This window comes from Diadema setosum, chromosome 20 (assembly GCF_964275005.1).
Source record: "Diadema setosum chromosome 20, eeDiaSeto1, whole genome shotgun sequence".
Classification (NCBI taxonomy): domain Eukaryota; kingdom Metazoa; phylum Echinodermata; class Echinoidea; order Diadematoida; family Diadematidae; genus Diadema; species Diadema setosum.
This window is the reverse complement of record NC_092704.1, coordinates 11,376,120-11,403,483: the sequence shown is the minus strand read 5'-3', so window position 1 is coordinate 11,403,483 and position 27,364 is coordinate 11,376,120. Positions and strand designations below refer to the sequence as shown.

At 39.4% G+C, this 27,364-nt stretch overlaps 2 protein-coding genes across 2 annotated transcripts in view; one reads left to right on the top strand and one right to left on the bottom strand.

Annotated features, from left to right (window-relative positions):
• Positions 1-87: 87 nt before the first annotated feature.
• LOC140243403 (uncharacterized) lies at positions 88-17,851 on the bottom strand. The gene is made up of 8 exons (XM_072323083.1): positions 17,801-17,851; positions 10,155-10,822; positions 6,748-7,105; positions 5,360-5,495; positions 4,557-4,721; positions 2,973-3,121; positions 1,704-1,807; positions 88-1,078 (listed from the first exon to the last, which is right to left on the bottom strand). The coding sequence occupies exons 2-8, from the start codon at positions 10,764-10,766 to the stop codon at positions 857-859; spliced, it is 1,746 nt and encodes a 581-aa protein (XP_072179184.1). The 5' UTR covers positions 10,767-10,822; positions 17,801-17,851; the 3' UTR covers positions 88-856.
• LOC140243402 (uncharacterized) overlaps positions 14,990-27,364 on the top strand; it is a 27,887-nt gene continuing 15,512 nt past the window's right edge. Inside the window, exon 1 of the mRNA XM_072323082.1 lies at positions 14,990-15,067. Coding sequence (XP_072179183.1) covers positions 14,990-15,067 — 78 coding nt within the window. The remainder of the gene's footprint in view (positions 15,068-27,364) is intronic.

Genomic DNA, 27,364 nt, shown 5'->3' with positions numbered 1-27,364 from the left:
CAGAAGAGCAGTTGTCAAAATAGGGTAGAATGAGTGAATTTGCTAGAAGGCATTTTACATTACATGTATATCAATTTGAATGTCAATTTCAATTTATACAAAACCAAACATATAGGCCAATCAAGATTATACAAGATTACATGAATCATTGTTACAAAAAATTTACAGGACTTAAACATGAATGGCTTGTAGGGCCACACAAGGAACAAGCTCCTCACTAGAATAGTATCAAGCAATACCACATATATTCTGAAGTATTTTCTGTTTATGGAAGCTATTATGTTGTAGAGTACAAAATCCTCAACTTATTACATGTACATGTACTTACTTTGCATTCATTAGGCGATAAGGACACACCGATATGGAAAACACCCAAACAGATAGATACACTGTAGATGAAATGGGAGAAAACACCATTACAATTATTATGTGATCTAGCCCTGTAAGAGATTTTTTCATGATTTTACCAAAACAAATGAAATTAGGTTGGTACAAATACATTCATAATTCACATTATTTAAATGTTCAAAAATCTTGGCAGATCGAAGCATGCCCGATGGGGAAATGAAAGGTTCAATTGACAGAGATTCAACGGAATGACATTGAGAAACATTGAGCCGTTGTAGAAACAAATTCTATAAAATCATTTCCGTAATTATGGATCTACTACACATGGACTATTAAGGGATGTCTTTTTTTTTTTTTGGATCCCATCAGATATTTGATCAATACCGCCAGGCGCCACCTGATTATGTGCATCTTAATGAAAACATTCGGAAGTTTGAACAGTGACAACTTCATTAATCGTGCGTTGTCACTGACAAAAGAACCGTCTCCCCAACACCTCTCATCTGGTCTAATCTTGAATGTGATTCAGCAGGAGTTCGGCCATTCCGTAGAGCCTGAGTTTTCGCGGCGTTTTGTACTGGTTGGCAGTCGCGCCTGTGTTCGCTAGAACATAGGTCTTGAGTTTGTCGAAAGTGTCGGGTTTCACGAGATGGATTCTAGGATGGGATATCCCGTTGTCTTTGCGCATTCCTTGGTAGACGCTGTTTCGGCGACGCAATTCGATGTCAATCTGTAAAGATTGAGACACCAGATGTCACTGCTAATGAAATCATCTCAAGTGTTTTTGTGATATAATTTCGTTCCTACCAAACCATTGGTATACTATGAATAAAACTGTAACTATCATTATCATCGTCCACAACATCATCCCCACTTCTACTTTTTAAAAAAGTACATATTTTGAATGTCGATCGCAAAATGCAATGTAAATCTAAATAATACTTCATATTATGTAAATCTTGTATTTTGCGATGGCAGGAAATTCATTTCCAATGGCGTGTTTCCTATGAAAGGAAGAGACATAATCTCCGTGCTATGCCCTATTTTCTTTGATCTTTCAAAACATAATCAAGCGCATTAATCTAGCCTTTTTTTATGAAAAAATATCAATTTTATATGGTATTGAATACAAGTATGACTTTTAAAAGGTTGATGAATACGACCCGTTTTATGGTCCTGTAAAATGGCGCGTATGGGAATAACATTTAACTGATTTATTTGCATTTTTCTTAAAACTTTAGTAATGTCTACTTTGATTCTATCAATTTGATGTAGTTACAGTGTCACGTAAATTGGGATCTGTTCACTCCACATGTCATGAATAGCTCTCAAAAGAAGCAAAATTATCAACTTACCATAGATTTTTGCTCCTCGGTGAGTGTGATTTGTCCTTGCCCGTTTTCTTGTTTCACCTCTAGGAAGATTAGATAGTACGGCATGACCTCATCAGGCTCGAACGCTAAGATAAAAAGAAAGTACATGTGCAGTACTAGTAAACAGTGGCAAATTATAAAAATGACAATAATGAGGATAGTCCACTCATAATGCCATCCACGAAACTGCACCTGAATATCTTGAGAATTCTTTGTCATTTTTGAAGACACAAATCTACCATATCAGTTCGACCAAACTTTCAAGGAACTGTGGTTCGCAAATGACAGGAAAAGGAAATGAAAACTTGACTTAACTACGCAAAGATAAGAAATCCGAGATATATTATGACAACAAAATCTAGTCATCTTGATTGATAGACGCATAGTCTGAGAAAACATTAAAAGCGACCTGCTAGATAGGCCTACCATAATATATTTTGCCTCTCTCTTCAATATGATTTTCAATAGTAATACAAAATTTATATTATATACAATTATTTTTATGTTTGCGTGTGTGTGTGTGTGTGTGTGTGTATGTGTCTGTGTTTCTGTAATAAACCAAGACAGATCTGTCCAAATACCTAGTCGATCTGCATTACGAATCAAGTGTTTTTACTTCTTAAAAATAGTCACTTCCTGAGTTGCTTTTCAGTGTTCATGGAGTAATATTTTCAGTCAGTATATCAAAAGGGTCGTATAGTTTTGGTTAAGACCTAATTCAACAGTAAAATTTCTATTTTTTTTTTTTTTTTGGTGAGTTGACGAGAAACCTCTTATGAAATATGAAAGAGCATGGAATTCCAAGAGGAATTCACCATATATCTGACAAAAATTGTTATGAAATGACTGAGATATCCAAAACAGAGCGATACTAATAAAGTGTGGGACTCACCTTTTATTATGATCGTTTTGTTTAACTTTATTTTTAGATGTCTCAGCCATCCGAATACCTATTTCACCAAATAAACTTCGAATTCCTCTTAGAATGGTATGCTCTGTAATATTTCGGAAGTGGTTTCTTGATATCTCGCAAAAAGTTAAATGCCCAATCGTCATCCAAACCAATACTAAACTATCAAGTTAGTGTATAGGACTCCCTTGTAATAAATGAAACCATCTTGCAAGCAAAAATAAGCAATGAATAATCATGACGTGTTTAAAAATCTGCAACAGTTGTTAGTTAGTTAGTTAGTTAGTTAGTTTGTTTGTTTGTTTGTTTGTTTTTCCCTCCGTGGATCCGAATGAACTCACCAGGGCTTGTCTGGGGGATGAGGGAACTCTCCGCTGCCGCATAATCGCAGAGGGTCAGGCCAGACCAGCGGGCAACTGCTGAGAAGATGCTTTCTCTCACGACTGCCTCGGTCAACTTCTCGTATCGCACATTCAGCATCGTTCCCAACCTGTTGGTTGAAACGGACGGAAAAGGACGGATAAAACATCGAAAATATATAATCACCCACTTTGCGAGGTGTGCAGACGGTGGAGAAACCTATACAATGAATGAGTGGAGAAACACAAAGACACGTATAGATAGAAGTGGTAACAGGTAAAACATAAGCTGACAAACTATCATGTCATGGGTAATTATTCAGCTGGCTGAAAGAAATTAGTGGCAAGCAGTACGTGCTTTCTTGCCGATTTGTAACTTTCTTTCTTCCTGCAAAAAGCAGGGCAACATGACTAAAAAATGTGCAGAACACGCAGGAATTTTGCTTCATCGTTCCAAAACTACACCCACACGATGTTTTTTCTTCGGCAGGGGGATATCTACGGTTATTCAAAACAATGCTGAATTGTGATACATGAATTTTGCTTGAATCCTAAAACAAAGCTAATTCTGATACATTGTCCCACGTGTCTTAAATTTAGTGACACCAGCGTATATAATTATAGCCAGCCAGATTTGTGTGTGTGTGTGTGTGCTTCATGATCTTGGATTTGTTAAACTCTATGGCCTTTCATATGATTATAGTGCTGTATCAGCAATTCAAATCAAAGAGACGATTAACCCTAAAAGGGCCGGGGGCGGCAGAATCCGCCCCTGCCCCCCCCCCCCCCGAAGTTTCACGCTATTATTCCGTAACGCGAGAAGGCCTCGTCGCGAGTCTCCTTGACTTTCTTTGTTCAAGTCTCGCGCAACTTTTGAGACCAAATTTGCAACGTCTGCGCGTACTTTCTAGCGGAAGCAACGCCCATTTTTGTAACGGCATGTCACCCAGAAACGGGCACAATTTTGGGATTCTTTTTGTGCAATTCCTATGGAAAACAGAGCTCTGTCATGAAAGTCATAAAAACCTGATTATTTTACAATTAATCACTTTCTTTGATTAATTTTATGCTAATTATGGTAGAAAAGTGGTCAGTGACAATTTCCAATAAAAAACAAATAAAAAACAAAAGTCTGAAAACATAGAAAACAATAACAAGACCAAAAACAATAAAATACATCAGAATTCAAATGACTGTTGGAAGTTTTTATGATGTACAATTGTTGAATATGCTAAAACAGATATACAAACCAAAAAGTAGACTCGCAATGCTTTTAATTAGGCTAAAATATGATCTTGGGCTTAATTTGCATGATTAATTAATTAATGATAGAAATTGATTACTTTCAAAAAATCTTATGACACAATCTTGTAGATTACGACTTGGGTGTCACGCATGCCAAACTTCGTTGCGATCGCGACACTGATGGCCAAGATCTGTCGAGAATCTATCGAGAATCTGTCGATCTTTCAGACGCAGATTGTGAATTTTTTTGGCAAGTTCAATATTTTTGGAAGCAAAATGAAACTTTGAGGTCGTCTGTCTATCACTCAATTATACACCCACCTGTACAGGACCTCTAGGATGGGAGTTTTGCCATCGAAAGCGACCACGCGAATGATGTCGCCCATCCGATATCGGTAGAGACCGCTGAGTTGGGTGATGACCACCTCGTACTGCTTTCCGACTTCCAGCTCGTCGAGTAGGTAGGTCTTAGGCTGGTCTTTATCCCTGTACCACCACAACAGCATCATATAATGAGCGTCGTCCAAGAACATTAATCTTCTTACTTTCAGATTAATCCTTTTACTTTCAGGTTCACTTCTCAGTATATTTTCATATTTCTCTATTTTCAAAAGCAAACGATACAATGCGGTGTTACAGGTAGGCCTATACATGACAGACGTGGGCCGTTTTTACCCAGTGTCGAATTCGTGGGCATTTTTGCTTAGTGTCGAACTCGTGGGCCTTGTTTGCGTAGTGTCGGACGCATATACATGCCTGTAGTGTCGAAATCATCACGCTCATGGGCTGCATGACTCGTGGTCTGTATGACTTGCGGACCTTTATTCAATGCCGAACTGTATGACTCGTCAGCGTTGATCTCATGGGATGACCCCGAGTTTCGCGGCTCGACCGAGTCTCCCAACAGCTGCGGATGTGCCCCTTGTAATGCTCATCACCTAGTCCTTGGAAGGTAAAGTTTTTACTTGTGTTCAAATTGCTTCCAAATTATAGGCCTATTTCTTGTTTTTAGCTCTGCTCAAAACACCCTCTTTACGTAGGTATTTATAATGTTGTATGTGTCATCTTAAAATCAAATATCGAGGACACAATGTTTGAAATTAAACTGTCCATATTATACTCACGTATCTGCTAGCTCGATGAATTCGTAGATGAGTTCGGTGTTGACAGGATAATAGCCTCTTTGTTTCTTGGCAAACCAGACAGCCTGACCCAAAATAGCCTCGGATGATCCGTACACAAATGGAAACAAAGGAATCCCTAAAAAAAACGATGTGAAGATGATGATATATTTTGTGTGAGTACATGAAAATGATCCACAACTGATGTTTAAATGAAAATGGGACATTTTGAATTATCAGTGATGAACGATAATTTACGAATACTAGTACGAGTAATACATCAATTACTCAACAATTCTCTCACCCATAATTGTCAACACATTTTACCAGATTTACTTTTTTCTCTGCAAAGCAATGGCACTCAAAATTAAAATTTTATCAACTATAAAGCTCCTATCTTTTAGAAATGATGGCATTTTAGTTTTTGAAGTGGTGAGTGATTGTAGCTACTAAATAGTGATGAAGATCATGATCATAGCTTTGAGTAAAGCCAGTAGGGGAATTATAAGGCAATCGCGATAACGTCAATTTTTCTTTTAACTGGCATAACTAAACTACGCCGTTGTTATAACCGATTTGTGTGAAAACATGGGGAAATGTTGCAAATTTCACAATTTTCTAAATCTTGTTTGTGTTCATCCTTGCATTTTAATAATCTGCCGTGATTTTAGGTGTCATCTTCAAATCAGGTACGATCCTGGTCACCAGCGAATTATTTTAACTATCATAAGTATTGAGCTTTTTGGAGCTGGAATAATCATGCAGCTCACTGGGACTCTAATCCCCGAGAACTCGAATCCCGGGGGCTTCTAATTTGTTGGGCTGATCTAATGCCGACTGAGCATATTTTCTTTTCAATTCAATTCAATTCAATTCAATTCAATCCAATTCAATTCAGTTCAATTCCACTTAATTTCTGTCCATCGAAAAGTAATACATAATACAAAGTATACATTTGCCAAAGCATATCGTTTAACAAATCGTGAGAAGTACAAGCCATAAAGTGTGATGCAAAATACATGTACGAACACAAGAAATGATTATGAATAACATAAACATAAAACAACCTATATTCTGCAATGTAACAAATGGTAACAAATTTTCTCACAGCGAAGCTTGTTAAACGTGGATCACTTGAAAATCAAAATGTCAATAACGTACATTATGCACAATTCATCTATGTACAGTTATAACATTATTTTGATAACTTACATGATGCAAATGATTAAAAAAAAACGTATTGTAATGATGCTTATTTTACTGTGCAGAGTATATAAAAACTTGAATAGATATCACTCTTACGGCACAGACATTATTCATTTATTCATTATTATTACTTGTGTTTGGCTCTCTGTTGAATAATCATGCATATTTTAGGACTGAGGGATTACCTGGTGCATACTTTGCCTCCATCGTAGGCCAGATCTTAGTATTATCAATGCCCACAACCATGGCCATGTCGGGCCAAATTCTCCTCATAATCCCCTTGAACCCTTTCTCAAACTCGCGTCGCAGTTTCCCGGCCCTCTCTCGGTCGCCTGAGCCCAAGGTGGCCTCCAGAGCCGCCCTGACGCCATCGTCGAGTTCGATGTCCTTGTGGATAGTCCCTAGCTCTATGTCGGAAACGATGTCCGGCCACCTTTGCTCCAGGATTTTCATCATGCTCTCCATGTAGTTCAAGAAGAAGAAATAAAAAATGCCGATGGATGGCTCTCGAACAGCGAAGAGCACGTGGACGTAGCTCGCATCCTACGTTTGAAAAATTGGAAAAAAAAAGACTGTACGTTAGAATGGTGGTTGTGCGATGTTTTTTTTTTTTTCAGATTATCGTAGTGTAGATGTATTATACGGTATAGTGTACCCTTGTTCTTCGGCAAATCATGCAGCTGTCTTACAGGTTGAGTCTCCCCTGGTCACTACCATTTCGACTTGAAAAAACAAAACAAAACAGACTTTGGGAATATCTCCATGCTTGCCGGTCTGTACTTTATCTCCCAAAGATTATAGCCATATCAGAGTACACACTATTTTGTAGATGAACGTTTAGTGTCAGACAGGCATGGAAGCAAACAAGTTGGCAGAAAAAAAAAGTAAAGCAAAGCAAAACCAAACCAAAAGAACGGGGTGGGAGGGGGGGGGGGGGTGTCTCGTGCTGATATCGCAAGTTCAACTCCGCTGCATACTTGTATTGTGCCCATTTGAACAAATTCCAAAGATAATTTCCCTCTAGAATTGCTAGCAGCAAAGTTATAATGAAATTCCGTCATGGGTTTTCATGAATATGTAAGAAGTTTACGCACGACGCACGACGGACTACAAACGACGGACGCCGGACGATGAGTGATCGGAACAGCTCATTTGATCCAGTGGCTCAGGTGAGTTATACATGAATGCGATGAAAACTACAACCAGAGAGCTAGCGACTCACAATTGACGTGAAATAATACTGCAATGCTTAAAAGAAATAAAATTATAAACAAAAAAAGATAAATAAATAAATAAATAAATAAATAAATAAATAAATAAATAAATAAATAAATAAATAAATAAATAAATAAATAAATAAATAAATAAGCCGACGTCTGTTTGACGCGCTTTGTTGTTACAGCAATATGTAACCGCGATGATGACAGAGCGCTATAGAATATGAACACTTGCTTTTTCAAATGCCCTTACTAGTCGTGTTAGCACTGACAGTCACTAGCGGGCCTTAATTGCAAGATCACCGATTGTGATAATTGTTTATAACCGAAAAATGCCTAACCCCAATCTAACCGTTAAACTTACTTCGACCAATTCAATGTGATTCACCCATACAGTGACTGTCAGATTGAAACGTGTTTACATCAGTCTACTTCGGACGACGCTCTTATACTGATTGGCTTTGAGTTTTGCTATCAAAACTGGTAGAAAATTCCAGTACAGGCCAATCCCGTTGTAATCGAGTCCTTGGACCGGGCAGTTTGGATTCGTTATTTTGAAATTTCGTTAAAACCGAAAAATAAAGCATGTTAAAATGTTATATAGATTATGATTTGGCGCTTGAGTTTTTACTTCGTTGTAACGAGAATTCCGTTATATAAGGTGTTCAGTATAAATACGACGGTATAGTGTAGCTCAAAGGTGTAGCCTACGTTAAATGAAGAAATTCGGACAGATTTTAAAGGGTACATGTCACGAACCCCGACCGCGACACCCCGAATTGTACAGCCCACAACTCAAAATATGCCTACTAGTCATACTGCCCAAGCGCAACACAGTTCACTAGTCATTATAGCACACAATCAAGGTCCACAAGCTCGACATTAAGTAAAGTACACGGGCTTTCTTTATAGACATATAGAAGTAAAGAAGACCCACAAGGTCGACATTGCATCACGGGGCTTATTTGCGTAAAGTGTCGAGCTCTAGTGTCTAGCTCGTACGCCTGTTTTACTTGGTGTCTATCCCGTGACCCCACTATACGACCTTGATACACTGCCGGGTCTATCAACGACCCTCTGCTTGCACCTTATAAAACTATTCCAGCGGAAGGGCCTTTTGACAACAGTTATATGAACACTGACTATTCTTGTGTTTTGTCATGTTATGTGAGGTTATGTCATGTTATGTTATGTTATGTTATGTTATGTTATGTTATGTTATGTTATGTTATGTTATGTTATGCCATAGTTATTAAGTTATTTATTACGTGTTGATGAACAGTGTTGATGTGTTATTGAAGATAAATTGGATCTTTTTGTAGCCATACTCTCATAACGTGCGTTACCTTACTGCTCACTTATTAAAAAAAAAAAAAAAAAATCACTTTTGATTATATCGAGAACGTTAAATAGCGAAGCTGACTGCATGGATACTGCTGATTCCCAGGGATTCTACCAAGCGTTACAAGGGAGGAATTGATGTGGCTCAGTGAATGACCTTATGGGTACCTCTTCGGTCCCGAGCTGGTTAGAGTGCCAGGGCACCTCGCGGTGCATGGTTGTGCCCAGGGGCAAGGTACCATTCCCTCATAGTCTATAGTCCCTCGGATGGAATTTATACTCCTCTGTTTCGGGCTTTGTTTTGCTTCAGTTTGATTTTGATTTTGTTTGTACTTTTCCACAAACGAGATGAAAAGTGAAACGATAACGTTTTATAAAGGAGGAGTTGTTTTAATAATCTTAGGGACCTCTTCGGAATAAGAAGATCCCGAGATAGTTAGAGTGCCAGGGCACCTCGCGCGGAGGTTGCGTGCCTAGAGGCAACGTACCTTTTCCTCATAGTCTAGTCCCTCGGCGGGAATTTATACCACTCTGTTACGTGTTTTGCTTCGTCTGTTTTGTTTTTGATTTTGTCTTTGATTTTACTTTTGACAGACATTCATGGCTTCCTCAGTAACCGATTTTAATTCAGTATTACTTCCAAAGTGACTCATGTCGTCGTTGCGAGTTATCGTTTATCTTCTCGGAGAGTTACATTGCGTCAACATTATCAGTGGAAGTCGAAATTTATCAATCATACTTGTGAATAATTTGATCTTATAATCACTGCGTAATTTGCATGAGGAACTCACAATGATGGATTTTAACTTTTGCTTGAGCGAGCATTTTACAAGTTTTTCTGTTCCTGCGGTGTAACAGGATTGATATGAAGGAGTTCCGGTCACATCGAAAGAAATTAATAAATCATGGTTCGTTTTAAAGCTTTGTTAGAAGTGATCACGGAAAAACCACCGCTGCAAATCGTACGCAAGAAAAAAAAAAAGAATCCAGTCCTTTAAAAGCCAGATTGTTATAAGATATGTCTGTTTTCTAACCTTTAAGGAGCTGATCCCAAATGCCTCCGGTGGACTGCTGAAGACATCTAGGCGACGGCTGTCTTTGGGAGAGAAACAGAGGAACGAGCTGATGCCAACTCCACTCTCTGCTTTCGTGACTCTTGGATGGGCGTAGAAGCAAAATTCTTTCTGGAGAAAACCAAGAGTTGGGCAGAGCTCGAACGCAAGTTTCGTCGTGCGACAAAACAAGGCGTCCAAGAGGTGCAACTTCATCACATGCGGGATGTATTTCGACTGACCGGTGGTGCCCGTTGTCCGGCAGTAACTGTCCAGCGTCCGTGGCGTAATGATGCCCGACTCACCTCTCATCGTCCGGTCGACGTAAGGCCTGTAATGCTCGTACGATGTCAGTGGATGGCGCCGTCGGAATTCCTCCATGGAACGAATCTCGCCGAGGCGGTGTTCCCTCCCGTAGACGGTGTCGGCATTTTCCCGCAGAATGTCAAGTAGAAACTTTTCCTGAGACTGGCGAGGATTTTTCCAGGACTCGCGCAGGAGCGCCATCTCCCGCCTACCACGGATGTAGCGACGAGTCACCTCGCGGATGTGGCGCAGAGTTGAGAGAATGTCGTCGTGAGGTGATGAGCGCATGCGCGAAATGAAGAGGAACCCAGCAGCAAGAAGTATAAAGAAGGCTCCTAGAGCCACTGTTGGCAAAGGCAAACACACAACCACACATTATCATATCGCAATTACTAGTAGCCCAACCCTTGCAAGAAGTGTAGTACTTCATGCATTTGTGCACAGAGGATTGAAAATGTCTTCTGCGTCGGAGTGCACGTGAGAATGATGCACTATACATAATCATGTTTATTTGTAACTCTTTAAGACGAAAGGACCCAAAAGTCGGAAATAACCAAGTCGAAAAAGGGAGAAAAATAGCATTTCAAATCATATTTGTCAAAATTAGACTACACAGTCCATCCCATCACCACTCTCCGAGAACCGCCTGCCTATATCCTCAATACCTTCTCGTTCTTAAACTCCGTCTCATTCTTTGCCATGATTAGAAAGACATATCTCTCCGGCAAAATACACTAATCTTTTTGTCTATTTGAATATTTATGTGATATTTAATAATGCATGATATATGTTTCATATTTATGTTATCATAGGATGATTTTTTTTTTTAATGGTAACATAATAACATAGTTATCAAACCTATACAAAGTTTTACTATTAAACTAATATCAGTACATTTTGGAACTGATGTTGGCAAGTAGTTTCTTACTATCTCGTAAGTCTCCCATTACTTAATCACAACCTGTAACATATTATGGACATGTATTGTGTTCAAAATAAATTATTGATCGACTCATTTAAAGATAATATAAAGTTTTGGTACCTCAAAGTTTCCCTGAGTTTCCTTGTCTTAGTTTGTGTTTCAGGTTAAAGTAACTTTCATATAACTAACACTGTGAGACTTACTCGCCCCAAAGTGCTCTCATGTCTTAGTAATCATGCAATAATGGTTTCGTACCAGAGTCAGAGCGGGCTCTGAAAAATTCGAACGAGCCGTTAGTTTGACTCGACGCGGTACCGCGACAATCAATATACACGTAGCCTATTGTACGAAACCATTTTTACAACTCAACTCAGACAGTCTCAACATGGACCTAAACGTGGTCTACGTGGACATTCATCACTCGTTAATTCATAGACCTTTTTCCGTCAAAAGTGTCACAACAACTCTTTAACCGTGTGTTCCTGCTAGTCATCATCTCCGCCCAAACCCTTTCTCGATAAAAAAACAACAACAACAAGACGGTGCTTGGAGAAATCTAAAGACTACATTATACGCAGGTACTCTTTAGGTGCTCTTGAATCAAGAAAATGCATGAGCACTTGTTCGTTAGAAATCAACGTTCAAGCAATGCCATTTGCGGAATGCAAGAGAAAGCAAATATTTTAGCAGGTTGATCGTGACTTGCGGGGGGGGGGGGAGGTGAAGGGGGAGAGGCATTGTATTACCATAGACCAAGTACTGCGCATGCGTGTGATCACGTCTTGGAGGGAATCGATATCGAGAAGTGACAACGACAACTTCGAGGCAACATTTTGCTAGGACCGTTTTAACAGAAAGCCCGGACGTTGTGGCTCTAAGTCTGGTTTGAAAGGCCCTGCTAAAACGGGGCTTAAGTCCATCATTGTCTTACCTGGGTATAAAAGAGAAAGAGTATGCACTGAACTATAGTCGAAGTTGGAAAATAATTGCTTATTACGTGCATGTCAAATAAGTCTCAACTCGATGCCCTAAACTATATAGATTAGGCCATAAACTAACAAGGTTTATCAGCATGCAGAAGCCCATATTATGATAGATATAATACAATACCTAAACAGAGATAATCTATTTGATGTACCACTAAAGTCAGGGGGTCGAGTTCAACATAAGTTCAAAATATGCATTTATTCTCCAAAGGCTAACGCGCTGACCAAAGCACGACGGTAGATTAAAAAAGAAGAACTAATCGTATAAACGAACGACTCTGCATTTACACGTACTGTATTCTGATTTGCTGAGTTCATGAGGACATTGACCAATCATAGCTCGCCATTAGTGTTCTATACGTGTTTGATTGGATATGGGAACACTTACTCTGATACATACATGAATAAATCAGTCAGAGCCGAAGAAAGCAGAGAGAGAGAGAGAGAGAGAGAGTAAGAATGGAAAGAAAAGAGATGGATACGAACAGTAAAAATGGGCAGACAGATAGTTCATAACTTTGTTGCAGTGTGAAGTCTGAAATACAATTAAGAAACAAAGTGCAATCTTTACTAATACTTGCAAAATACAATTAGTCTGTTATTGAGTAATGTGCAAATATAAAGAATATATATATATATATATATATATATATATATATATATATATAAAATCGAGTGAAAATTTTCACTCTAAAAAGAGTGAAGACAAAAAAGAGTGAATTTCAAGTGAAATTGGAGTGAATTTTGAGTGAAAATGCTCATTTTCACTCATTTTGGAGTGACGTCAGGGATCACTCCAAAATCTTCGAGTGATCCCTGACGTCACTCTAAAATGAGTGAAAATGAGCATTTTCACTCAAAATTCACTCCAATTTCACTCGAAATTCACTCTTTTTTGTATTCACTCTTTTTAGAGTGAAAATTTTCACTCGATTTTTTTAAAAGAGTATATATATATATATATATATATATATATATATATTATATTATATTATTTTATTTTTTAACATTATTAGGTAGAAAGAATGCTATCATTGAAGAGCTGAGACATGCATCCCCCGCTCTTTCGTAAATTATCTTTTAATGAAATCAACGATATCAAATCAGATCACCAGAAGTTACAACAAATATCAAAAAGTTTAATGTATAAGTAACAACTACAGTGCTATCATCGCAACGATTATTTTGACTCTGTTTTTTTTTTTGTGTGTGTGTGTGCGTGTTCCTAGAAATCTTTATTTTCCATACTCTCTGCGTTATAAATAATCTACATTTCGTTTGTATCTTGACTTATCTTGACTTGCAGAAAAAAAGGTACAGAAGTAGACAGGAAAAGTTTTGATTCCTTAGGACTGTTTCCGTTCTCCTTTACCGGTCACGCGCTCCCCTAGATTATATACTTCTCAGCATCCTCAATCATATATCTTCTTTTTTTTCTTTCGGTAGTGTTCTCATTGGTATATTCTAAATGTTTTTATGGTAGCTCGAGAATTGTCCGACGTGTATTTTGAACTCAATTCATAACTTTTCAACGGATCATTCGAATTTCCCCAAGTGGCGTTCGCTGATGATTTCTACTGATATTGCTGCATTCACTCAATTCATACATTTATACATTAATTTGAGTTGCATTTTCCTTTATTGACTCTCACTGAATAGAACAATGTATTTGTTCTTAATGAAATAGGCAGTTTACTCCGCATTCACTTCTTGCGAGTGTCTAATAATGCTTATGAATGACTCACCGCAAAACAAGGACTTCCATCCCTTGTCGGACTGAATACCAGCCCAAATAAGCCGACAAACGAGACAGAGACAAAGCCCAGAAAACCAGCCTGACATTGCACGAAATGTCCACGTCGCCATTTTTAAAAAGATGAAGAGTTTTCAGAGCAGTCGGTCTCTTGTTATAGACATACGAGACATGCACCGGGATGATCCGCTCCTGATCCGGCGATCGTCCTGAAATGACTTACTGTGTATAATACGCTCACTCTCGCGACATAAACGTCCCATTAGTGGGCGAGAATCATGACCTTATACAGAACGAGCATCAATTTATCGCATGATTTCTATTTTTGGTCAGGTCATTTCTGACGTCACACGCGTTTGAAAAGAGAGACATTGACATTTAACACCTTCAGCATTTTCTTTTTTAATTCCTGCTGTCCAACCGTCCAACTTACTGATATCTATATGCGTCTTGAAACCATGAGCATATAGATATGAATCTAGGTAATCACCAGCGAAGGCAGGTAAATAAACATCATACAAAGATGACCAAAAGAAAAAAAAAACTTTTTATCTAATCATCCATTCAGAGTATTAATGTCCAATGATATCCGAAGGGGACAAAGATCACCAATCGCGATTAGTTTTAGCGTTGTCCAAGGTCGTAAAAATTGGGCGAAGGGGAGGTGTGAAGCTCGGACGATAATGCGTTCCGCGCATATTTTGACATAATCATGGACTCACTTGATATCATCATTATCATCCTGGTACAAATACACACACACACACACGCACACACACACACACACACACAAACATACAAACCCAGGTATTTACCCAAAGGTCAAATGGTTCAAAATAATATTAAGGCAATGAATAAAAATGACCCTCGAATGAAGGGTAGCAGACAAGACAACGAACAGCCACTTGGTGGCTCCGGTGCTGTTGGAGTGAGTACGTCGAGTTGATATCGAAACGAAAATTCTGGTTACGAGCGAAGCGAGTCAGATAAACCATTGAAGTTGTAGGTCATGTGAACAAACAGAGGCGCTTGAGCGGAGGGCATCTTGACAGCTGCATTATATTCGGCAGACACGGATTCCTTCGGATTCATGAATGAAGATTCCCGCACTGCGATTTGTTACTTCAAAGGGGATGAAATTTATTCCTCATTTCATTGCCATGGTTGCTATGGTATCTAGGTGTGAAATATAATATAGAGGGGGTATACAGTATCAAAATAGCTTGCATACATGGTTGATTAAGTCTTACTCATGCTTTGTAATGATACATGTACACATTACGAGACATTTTTTCCTTCCTCTCTGTTTTCTTTTTTTCACTTGCTACGGGGCATATGGAGTGATTTCAATGTGCATAAACAGGGATGGGTGCTGCAGCGGTCTTTTGCTACCCTGGCAAGTAGATACCTACAGAGGGCGCTATGCCACATCATTGAATCAAAGGATTGGCATTGGACACTCGGATACAGTCACTTGATGGCAGCACTCAGTATAAAAATGAAATCCATCATGCAGGTCCTTGCATTTTGGTGTTGGTGTCCAAAACAGTCCAAAAGACCTATAATGCAGAAGTCTGGTCGCAAATGTTTTTTGTTTTGTTTTGTTTTGTTTGTTTTGTTTTGTTTTCTTCTCTTTTTGTGTGTACAACTCTTTTCAAGTTCAAAAGCTCTTATGTCAGCTTTTCCTCCCGAGAAATGGTTTCATAAAGGAATTACAGGAAACAAAATATGGTACATTATTTTACTTCACTAAAACTATTACAAGTTGGAAATTATGTCAGATTGAGAAGTCATTTGCATGATAAATTTAGTGATGATGATGAAGATGATGATGACGACGACGACGACGATGATGATGATGATGATGTTGAGGAGGAGGAGGAGGAGGAGGAAGAGGAGCAGGAGACAGGGACAGGGACCAGTTTCAATTACCTCCTCCCCCTTTTCTGACGGTTTGAAACATTGCGTCTCCGGCCCGGTTCCTCAAAAGGTGATGTCTATAAACATTGCGATACTGAGCAGAACTATGATTTGTAAAATACGTGGTTTCATCCATGAAAATAGAACAAATAAGGGTAGCTACTGAAGACAGGTAGATAACAAGTAAACATGTACACTGCAGGGTCAGGATTCAATAAAAGGGATGGTTTTGCAGTACACTATTCAATACCGGACGTATAACATGCAATTACACATTACGGGACAATAAATCTTGCATCCAGGCACCCATGTACGTATTATGGTGTAGGGGCTACCTGTATTTGAAAAAAAAAAATGGAGTTGTTTGATGGAATTTAAATTCCCTGAACCCTGAACCCAGTGGTATGGACTCTAACCTGCTTTGTATGGATGCTCGATATAACCTATAGACCGATTCAATTTCGATGACCTATTCACCTACCGCCGCTAGCGGCGCTATAACGGTCGCCATAACTGGGGGCCAACGGGGGCTTCCAGCGAGCTAGCTACCCAGCGAGTTGCACTTGCAGCTCAACAGCCTAGCGTACCCGTCGCGCATAGTTAGCCGGGCGCGGCCGCTGCGCCACGGCCGGCGACCGCCGCGCTAATATTGTGAGTGTTTACTCATTGTGGGAAAAGTCGTTCAGCGGCTTTTAATGCTTTTCTTTTGGACAAATTGAGTGATTCAGACATATTGATCTACAATGAAAGCTTCAGAGGAAGGATCAGGAAATCATATTGTGCAGTTGTTGGGTGCACAAATAACAAAAACAAAAAAAAAACAATGGAAATGGAAGCTTCACGGCAGTGTGTGCAATTCAGACACCACTGACGCATGACAAATATACAATGTTAGAGACAATTAAGTGAAATACAACGGCATAAAAAATGCACTACACTACAGCTAAATAAATGTTTCAAGATGCGTTCAATTCTTATAGGGGCCTATTGATTTCACTTCTTTAATGTTCAGCACTGAATTGACCATATTCAATTTTGGCCTGAAACTCTGAATTTGATTTTTGATAAAGTGATACTTTTAAATATTAAACCATGGATGGTGGCAAACATCCGTTTCATAATCATAATTTATTAAGAAAGTATGATTTGAAAATCTCTTTTGCAGATCTTAGGCGTTAGGGTGATGTTATGCAAAGTTACTTAGACCCAAGTAGTTTTGGTTGTTGACATCAGGCAACGTAATTTAAGTTTATACGGCTTAGAAACGCCTAGATTTGTATTCCTTTTGGTTTACTTAGTTAGGCTTACCTGAAGTTATCGACAACCGAAAATGATATAGGATGTAGGGTTCTAGAAGTCAATAGGTCTAGATGTAGTCTGGACTCTTGCCTAGAACTCTAGACAAGATCTAACGTAGATCTAGACAGATTCTACCCCGCTGGCCCGAGACTCCCGAGTAAAGGCAAAAGCCTAAAAAGGTTCAATTTAACTGATAGGTTGCAATTTATAGCGCCATCTCTAGCTCAAGGTTCTTATTCATTATTTGTATCTAATTATACCAGTTAACTTCTCAACAGTCTATGCTTACTAGCAAGACGTCTGCCTGCGCCTAGCCATAGTTCTCCCCTGCGGTTTTTATTCTCTTACACAAATGTGAATATATGGGGCTTACACGCGAGTAACCAAGTCATCGCCAAAGAAATAGAATCTACAAACACTCACGGATCGTACCGATATTTACCTTGAAATTCAAGTTTTGGCTACAGCCGTATGTCATCTACCCATTCGCTCATAGTCGGTAGAAGTTGTTTAATTTTTTTTTTTTTAATTAGCTAGCGAAAAAAAAAAAAGTAGACTCCAGTTGTCACAAATCCAGATGCGTCGATCGCTGCCAGCGCCAGAGATAGCTAGCTGGCCGGCTGGCGCCGGGTGGTAAAAGCACTGGCTGCCGCTGGCACCCTTGCCACGCACGCAGGGCGCTTGCCGACCCGGCCTGGTTGGCCCCCAGTTATGGCGTCGCCATAAGAGGGCGCACTTCCATGAACAGTCACTTGAATCGGTCTATAGGTTACCATGATGTTTATCTATGGCTCAGGGCAGCCATGTTTCACGCGAAAGCAGCGTGAGACTTTTACCATGAGACGAATTTCACCGCTGTCTTATTATACACTGATCCCCGAAAATCTAGCTGGGAGAAAGAGATGGCTGAAATTATGCCTATGTCTGATCAACATAGGTGACCTTTTTTTTTCTGTTTACATCCTGTGATTCGTGGCATTTCTTAATACAAAATATTGAACCCATTATTGCATGCATACTAGCTAAAGACAAAAGTGTAAGTCTGTATAATTATGCAGAAATAATCACTATAAACCTATATAAGCTGATGCGCTGACTGCATTACGCTGAGAAGCTTCCCTTTAATGTCAATACACTTTAGTAGACACTCCCCACCTCCGCCCCCAGCTGACCCATCAGCTCCGGTCCTTCTACGCTGTACATATACCTTGCAATATCAAAGGTGCGCAATCCCCTTGCATAGGCTTACTGGTCACCAGTCCTGTCGTAAACATATTGATGGAGTAAATCCATACTATGTTTTCTCAAAATTTATGTTAGCGCAAGTGCAGCGAATTTCGATGCGAGCCGAGTAGATTTCTACACTTTTATACGGCATTGCTCGCCAAAGACATTGCACATTATTAATCCTTGATTCATGGGTATTTACTATTCTGCAAATCATTAACGATATGATATTCCATTCCATTTCTGTCTCATCCCTGTAAGGTGAAGTTTGATCCCAAGATAGGCCCTAAATGGCCGTATATCTATACTGCCCTACTTTGGCAAAAGGAAGCAAGTGACATTTGTATGGATAATGACTTTTTTATTGATTTGGTATAATTTAGGCATGCTCTATCTAACTGAAAAATCCAAAAGTTTTACAATTTTGGCCCATTTCTGAGATATTCGGGTGGCAAAAGGAAGCAAGTGCACCGTTGCATGAAAAAAATGGCAAAAGGAAGCAAGTTACAACCCAATGATATGATCGTCACTTGCTTCCCGTTGCCAAATCATTTATATTTACACACAATCTAAAATACTTTGGCAAAAGGGAGCAAGTAACATCCTCATGATATGATTGTCACTTGCTTCCTTTTGCGGCCAATTTTTTATGTTTGCTACAAATCTATAATACTTTGGCAAAAGGAAGCAAGTAACATTCTCATGATATGATTGTCACTTGCTTCCTTTTGCCAGTTTTTTCATGTTTGCTAAAAATCTGAAATAAATTGGCAAAAGGAAGCAAGTTACAACCTCATGATCAAATATGACTGTCACTTGATTCCTTTTGCCAAATTATTTTTATTTGCACACAAACTAAAATACTTCTGCAAAAAGGAGCAAGTGACATCCTTATGATATGATTGTCACTTGCTTCCTTTTGCCAGTTTTGTATGTTTGCTACAAATCTATAATACTCTGGCAAAAGGAAGCAAATAACATACTCATGATATGATTGTCACATGCTTCCTTTTGCCAGATTTTTCATGTTTGCTACAAATCTATAATAAGGAAGCAAGTAACATACTCATGAGTTTCTATGGGAATATCAAAATTCTTCGAATTGTCATAAATGCATCACCATATGACTTGCACGAGTACCGATATCATTTCTCATCACAAATTTCCATTTTGAAGGGCCTACCCAAAAACAGTATACATGACCTTCAAGGCTGAACTAATTGGAGATCGTCTAGTCATTAAAAAGCCTGTTGACAATGTAATTTAACCCCGATCTCACCCCCCTCCCCCCCCCCAAAAAAATATATATATATGTTATAATATGTGTATATACGTGTTCATGTCACTAAAAAGGAGAAATGCTTTTCTGTTTGTGCCTCTGTGTGTGTGTTTGTATGCGGGTGTGAGTGTGTGTGTGCATGGTTATCATTGTCAGTCCATGACAACAACGCTTTACACACATTGTATATTTGACATGGAAGGATGTATAATCGTGTGACGTCAGTAGTGTCATCTTCTCCGTACAGATTTCCCCGACATATCCGCTTCCCGTCCTGTGAAAACTTATTCCATGTTAACTCAGCTGATACGTCCTCATAACGTCACATAACTCGCAGGAATATTGTTTGATAAAGAACTGCATCCATTGTTTGTACTTACAGTGCATTTTAAAGGGATGGTATAGTATTGGTGGCGATGATGATTGGGCTTTTAAATTTTTGAGAGATACCAAGAAACCAGTGAAACGAAATAGTGCAAAGCATACCATTCTAAGAGGAATTCAAAGTTTATTTGACATGTTTGATGAAAGTCGGTTTTGGAATGACTGAGAGATCCAAAAACGACTGAGTAAATCAAAGCGATCGTAATAAAAGGTGGGTCCCACGTTTTAATAGGATCGCTGTATTTTGGATATCTCATTCAGCCATTTCAAAACCAATTTTCGTCAAGTAAAATGTTGAATTCCTCTTGGAATTACATCCTCTTTCATATTTGATAAGAGGTTTCGTATCATCTCACAAAAATGTTAGAAACCTGAAGTTAGGTCTAAACCAAAACTACAATCCCTTTAAAATGTCCGTGCTTGCAGTAGAGGTTCCACTTCTGACAAGAACAACAACAAACAAGCAAACAGACAAACAAACAAACAAAGAAGACAGTTTTCTTGCCTTCCGAGACATCATCAATAGTAAAATTAAATAAAATAGGACAACAATACCTAATTCAGAGCTCGACACTAACTTACTTCTCTGATGGACTATTCAGGCTACTAAAAACTTCAAACTTGAAATTTTAATTCCCCGAAAGAGAAGTACAATGTTATTGGCCAAAAATAAATGGAAACATAAAGCCTATTTTGAATCTAAGTTGTCCGTTTGGGGTACAGAAATATTTTTTTTTTAATCTGGTAGCCCGACATAATTTTTTAGTGGCCCCGGGCCACCGCTTAAAGTGTCGAGCCCCTGATGGCATGGACCTTGTCGTAGCCAGGAACTTATAATAAAAGCAAAACGGGTTTCCAAATACTATACAATTCCACACCTTTCTCTTTCCATAGACTCAAGCTTGGAACATTTTCAACTCGGCGATGACTACCATAGTGTTCGGGTGATATTCTGCATTCCGAAACTTCGTTAATCTGAAAATGAAATAGGGTTCGTTAATCCACACATTATGTGGTATTATTCCGAAGGTTTCTTATTCCGAAGTTTCGTTAATCCGAACATGAAATACGGTTCGTTAATCCATAACTAAAATAAGGTTTGTGAATCCGAAAATGAAAAGAAGTGGCATACTAACAACCCTTCGGAATTACGAACCAGATTTCATTTTCGGATTAACGAATCTTCGGAATGAAAAACCCTATTTCGTTTTCGGATTAACGAACCCTTGGAATAAATAACCTCCTGATAATAATATCAGTGTAATAGCAATAAAAAAAAACAAACCTGTAACCTAATGGTGTGAGGTGCATGTTCTGTTACACGCAGGGTCAGATGCGTCATGTTCAGCATTTTGATGCATGTATTTCAGCTCACTATACTGTTGATGACGCCACAAAAGGCAACAAGTTTCCTTCTATTAAAGTTAAAGTTGCGGAGATAGTGGCTGTAGGAAAAAGGACAGATGAAAGTAAGTAGAATCTGTGATACATATCTTTATCAAACAAATCAAGAAGAGGCCAGTTAAAAAGATCATTTGCATCCTCAGAAGTCAACTTCTGGAAGTCGAGGGACCTATAAATTTCACGACAGAAAGAGTTGAACTTCGCCGACTTTCATTTCCATAATCAGGATAGCGCATAATGTGCATGACACAGATATCCTCTTTAGACGCAAAATGAGCTAGGGAAGCACGTATACCTACTAAAATATGATTATGTCCTTTCGTGTTTGTGTGCATGTGCGTGGTGTGTGCGACAATGAAATAAAAAGTGAGCATACACAAAAACTTGATCTCGTGATTGCGTCCTCGTATCGTTTAATACCGAAATTATGAGGGGAAGGTGAGATAGTGGAAGACGTGTATAAGTAGGTATACGTGGCGTAGAGGCAGTTCAGTAATTATGTACATTCAGCAAAGAAAAAAAGTAAACACATTTTCGAGTTCATAATATTCATAGAAGACTTTGATGAAAATTAATGTATTATATACCATATTAAAGGTCATTTAATTGGCTTTCAACTTAGTAGATCAATATAAAGGAAAACTTTACCCATGAGTGAACACATTTGCTTTTGTCCTCCAAAGCACGGTAGTAACATTTGTAAAAATTGACATGTCTTTCATTTGCAAATGCCCTTTAAGGTAACAATGACAATAAAAGACCAATTTCACACAATGAGAGACATGAATGAAATAGCAAACATAAGTTTTCGTTCTCTTTATCTCTTTATATAACCTCAAACAAAATCAAAGTGGGGAAACTTCAAATGACATAGGGTGTAAGGGCACAAAGATGATTACATGAACAGAATGTCTTTATTTAATTCATTCAATTTAATAATTTTAGAATTCATGAGACAAATCCAAGAACCCAATATCATTCAAAATTTTCCTAATTTGAGAAATCAGTTCAAAATCGTTCCATTTTTGTTAATATTGCTTCTTCTCTCATTTTATTTAAATTTGGATTTGACAGAACTTCATTTTCCTACTTAAAGGGGATGGCTAGTAACTGATCAGTGGGAGTCAGTGGGAATGCTGGGGGATGATTGTTCCAATCCTTGTGGGATTCATTTAAGAGTACATTATATATCAATTGTTGTGTGAAAATCATTTGCTTCAGAATGGTCTCATATTCAAGTCATGTGCAGTTTAATGTTTCCAGGTTAGCATGCCCGTACAGTGACGGGGTATCAAACTGCACATTACTTTAATATGAGTCCGTTCTGAAGCAAATAATTTTCACGCAACAGTAGATGTATAATGCACTCTTAAATGAATCCCACAAGAATTGGAACAATCATCCCCCAGCATTCCTGCTGATTCCCACTGATCAGTTACTGGCCATCCCCTTTAATTTTTAGCCTTTATTGATCCTCTAGGCTTCAAAGATATTATAGAGATCATAGGTATATTTTTACAAGTTAATTCATGCTATTTCATTGTGACGAATTTGGGTTTTTTTGTTCTTATTGTTACATGGAGGAGTATTTACGCATGAATGACAACTAATTGTTCATTTTTGCAATTTTTAGTTTTGTGCCATGAATGAGAAAAGCAAATATGTTCACTCATGCGTAAAGTTTCCCTTTTATTGACTCACCAAGTTGATAGGTGATTAAATTCCCTTTCATATGGTATATGATACGTTAACATTTAGCTAAAAATTCTATGAGAAATATGGACTTGAACAAATGATTACTTTCTTCTTCTTTTTTTTTTTTTGCTGAGTGTATTAGCAATATCCAAAGGAATTCACTTCCCCCAGCAGCGTATTTTTCGTTAGATCATTTTTATTTTTTTTTTTTGAGAGAGAGAGAGATTCTTTTCTACAGGATTTCTTCTTGAATATTATCACTTCGAGATATGCAAACAAAGAATCATTTACATATACATTATATTGAAACGTGGATTCCTCGGAGATTTAAAAAGGAGGTTATAAAACATTTTGAAAATTAACAGACAAAAATAGTTCAAGAATTTATACCATATTATTGTGTCATATCATATATTACGTATCATTATATGAATATACATTTATATGATTATCATACGCGTACCCTAAATAATAGTTAGTGGTGGGGGCATGGGCGTAAATCCCGGGGGGGGGGATGGGGGGATATATCCCCCCCCCCCCCTGAAATGGAGGAGGGGGGGGGGATGGCCTGTACAATCATCCCCCCCTGAATTTTGAAAAAAAAAATGGAGGAAGCAGAAATGTGATTGTATCAATTTTGGCATATTGCGTGACGTTTGTACACCGGCCTTCAGACAGGTAACAGAGCTGAACAGTATTCTATCTTGTAGGAAAATGTATACATAATTTTCTCAAGCGCTCGCTCGCTTCGCTCGCTCGCGAAGAAAGTAACATCGACATAACCGTCGGCCTTATGCCAAAAGGGCCTTAACACCATAGACTTTGTACACTATTAGTGCCCTTTTGGCATGAGGCCGACGATACTGTACAATGTAAGGTATGGCTCAGACGTTGACAACGTCACACAGTATAGGCCTACATGTAAACATGCTATGACGCGAGTAACTTGGGACCATCTGCAAAATATGTACGAAAACAAACAAACAAACAAACAATAAAAAAAAAAACTATATCGCCAAAATTGAACCCCCTCCATTTCCTGAATCATTCCTGAGAAACGACAGTGACTGGTGACTCAGTCAGGATACATCCGATGGGCATACCCAGGGGAGATCAGGGGCGTCGAATCTATCTCGGGGGGGGGGGGGGGGGGGGGGCAAAGGGGCATCTGCCCGCCCCTACGGAAGTGTTTAGGCAGACAAATCATTTATCCCCCAAGCAATTCCCGAGATGAGGACAAATCTCGAACTTTCTTAATGGAAAATTGTCCAAATATCGCCAGAACTATGCACCAGATAGTTGTATTGCAATCTTAAACATGCAAAAGCTCCGCTATCGGGTTCTGTCGCGGTTCGGAGCGGAGGATCCCTTTCGATAGACTTTGTACACTTTTGAGATTGACGTATATTTCCCTAATTTATCAAAGAGTGTGCAGCAGATCTTTCACTTAACAAAAGCACCCTCATATGCAGAGGCGTCGATGGGGGGGGGGGGAAATGGTTACCCCATAAAAGTGGGACAAACAAAAGCGAAAAATATAGCCACAAACGGCAGTTTTTGGAGTGTAAAATGTCAAAATTTTAAAGCTCGCTCGCATTTAATCGCTATGCCATTCTCCTGATGTTGCTGCCAGTGACTGACAGCAGTTGCGCCCGGTGCGCCCCCTCAATTTCCAAAGCGAAATATATAGCTACAAACGACAGTTTTTGGACTGTAAAATGTCAAAATTTTGAAGCTCGCTCGCTTTGCTCGCTCGCATTTAATCATTATACCATTCTCCTGATGTTGCAGCCAGTAATTGCCAGCAGTTTTCGCCCGATGCGCCCCCCTTAATTTCCCAAGCGAAAAAATATAGCTACAAACGGCAGTTTTTGGATTGTAAAATGTCAAAATTTTGAAGCTCGCTCGCTTCGCTCGCTCACATTTAATCATGCCATTCTCCTGATGTTGCTGCTAGTAATTGCCAGTAGTTTTCGCCCGGTGCGCCTCCTTAATTTCCAAAGCGAAAAAATACAGCTACAAACGACAGTTTTGGGGACTGTAAAATGTCAAAATTTTCAAGCTCACTCGCATTTAATCATTATGCCATTCTCCTGATGTTGCTGCCAGTAACTGCCAGCAGTTTTCACCTGGTGCGCCCCCCTTGATTTCCAAAGCGAAATAATACAGCCACAAAGGACAGTTTTTGGGACTGTAAAATATCAAAATTTTCAAGCTCACTCGCTTCGCTCGCTCGCATTTAATCGTTATGCCATTCTCCTGATGTTGCTGCCAATAACTGCCGGCAGTTGCCCCGGCGTGCCCCCCCCCCCTTAATTTCCAAAGCGAAAAAATACAGCCACAAACGGCACTTTGGGGACTGTAAAATGTCAACATTTTCAAACTCGCTCGCTTCGCTTGCTCGCATTCAATCGTTATGCCATTCTCCTGATGTTGCATACTGCCAGTAATTGCCAGCACTTATGCCCGGTGCGCCCCCCCCCCCCCCCTTAATTTCCAAAGCGAAAAATATAGCAACAAACGACAGTTTTGGGACTGTAAAAAGTCAAAATTTTCAAGCTCACTCGCTTCGCTCGCTCGCATTTAATCGTTATGCCATTCTCCTGATGTTGCTGCCAGTAATTGCCGGCAGTTGGCCCGGTGTGCCCCCCCCCCCCCTTAACTTTCAAAGCGAAAAAATACAGCCACAAACGGCACTTTGGGGACTGTAAAATGTCAAAATTTTCAAACTCGCTCGCTTCGCTTGCTCGCATTCAATCGTTATGCCATTCTCCTGATGTTGCATGCTGCCAGTAATTGCCAGCAGTTGTGCCCGGTGCGCCCCCCTTAATTTCCAAAGCGAAGAATATAGCTACAAACGACAGTTTTGGGACTGTAAAAAGTCAACATTTTCAAGCTCACTCGCTTCACTCGCTCGCATTTAATCGTTATGCCATTCCCCTGATGTTGCTGCCAGTAACTGCCAGCAGTTGCGCCCGGTGCTCCCCCCTTAATTTCCAAAGCGAAAAAATACAGCCAAAAACGGCAGTTTTTGGACTGTAAAATGTCAAAATTTTCAAGCTCGCTTGCTTCACTCGCTCGCATTCAATTGTTATGCCATTCTCCTGATGTTGCTGCCAGTAATTGCCAGCAGTTGCACCCGGTGCGCCCCCCTTAATTTCCAAAGCAAAAAAATACAGCCACAAACGGCAGTTTTTGGACTGTAAAATGCCAAAATTTTCAAACTCGCTCGCATAAAATCGCTACACCATTCTCCTGATGTTGCTGCCAATGATTGATAGCAGTTGCGCCCGGTGCGGCGCCCGGTGCGGCACCCCTTAATTCCCAAAGCGAAGAAGTATATCTACAAACGGCAGTTTTTAGACTGTAAAAGTATTATGTCAAAATTTTCAAGCTCGCTCGCTCCGCTCGCTCGCATTTAATCGCTATGCCATTCTCCTGATGTTGCTGCCAGTGATTGACAGCAGTTGCGCCGGTGTGCCCCCCCCTTAGTTTCCAAAGCGAAGAATATAGCTACAAACGGCAGTTTTTGGACAGTAAAATGTCAAAACTTTCAATGTAAAAAGATTTCACGGTGAGAGGGGGAACCCCCCTACCATACCCTCCCCCCTTGCTTGCTTCGCTCCCTCACGATCTCATAACCGCTCCCCCTAAGATCAAATCCTGTCTACGCCGGTGATAGGCCCCACTATTTAGTAGGCCTTCGCAGTGATGTCGCACAGGCGGAGCAAGAGCTGAAATACCACGATTTAGTCATTCAATAATATTATATTGTGAATATTTCATTTTCTATTGGGTTTTTTTAAGAAAAAAAAAAACAAAAATTTCACCAAACGTGTGCACCAGATCGCTGAATTTCAGGTCTTAAAATGCAAAATCTTCCTCGTGTGGGAGAGGGATACACCCCCCCCCCCATACACACCCTCCCCCCGTTCGGTCGCTCCGCTCCCTCTCACAGATATTTCAAAAACAAAATGATTTTCCGCCGCAAGTCATCTGATAAGCAAAAAAAAGCAA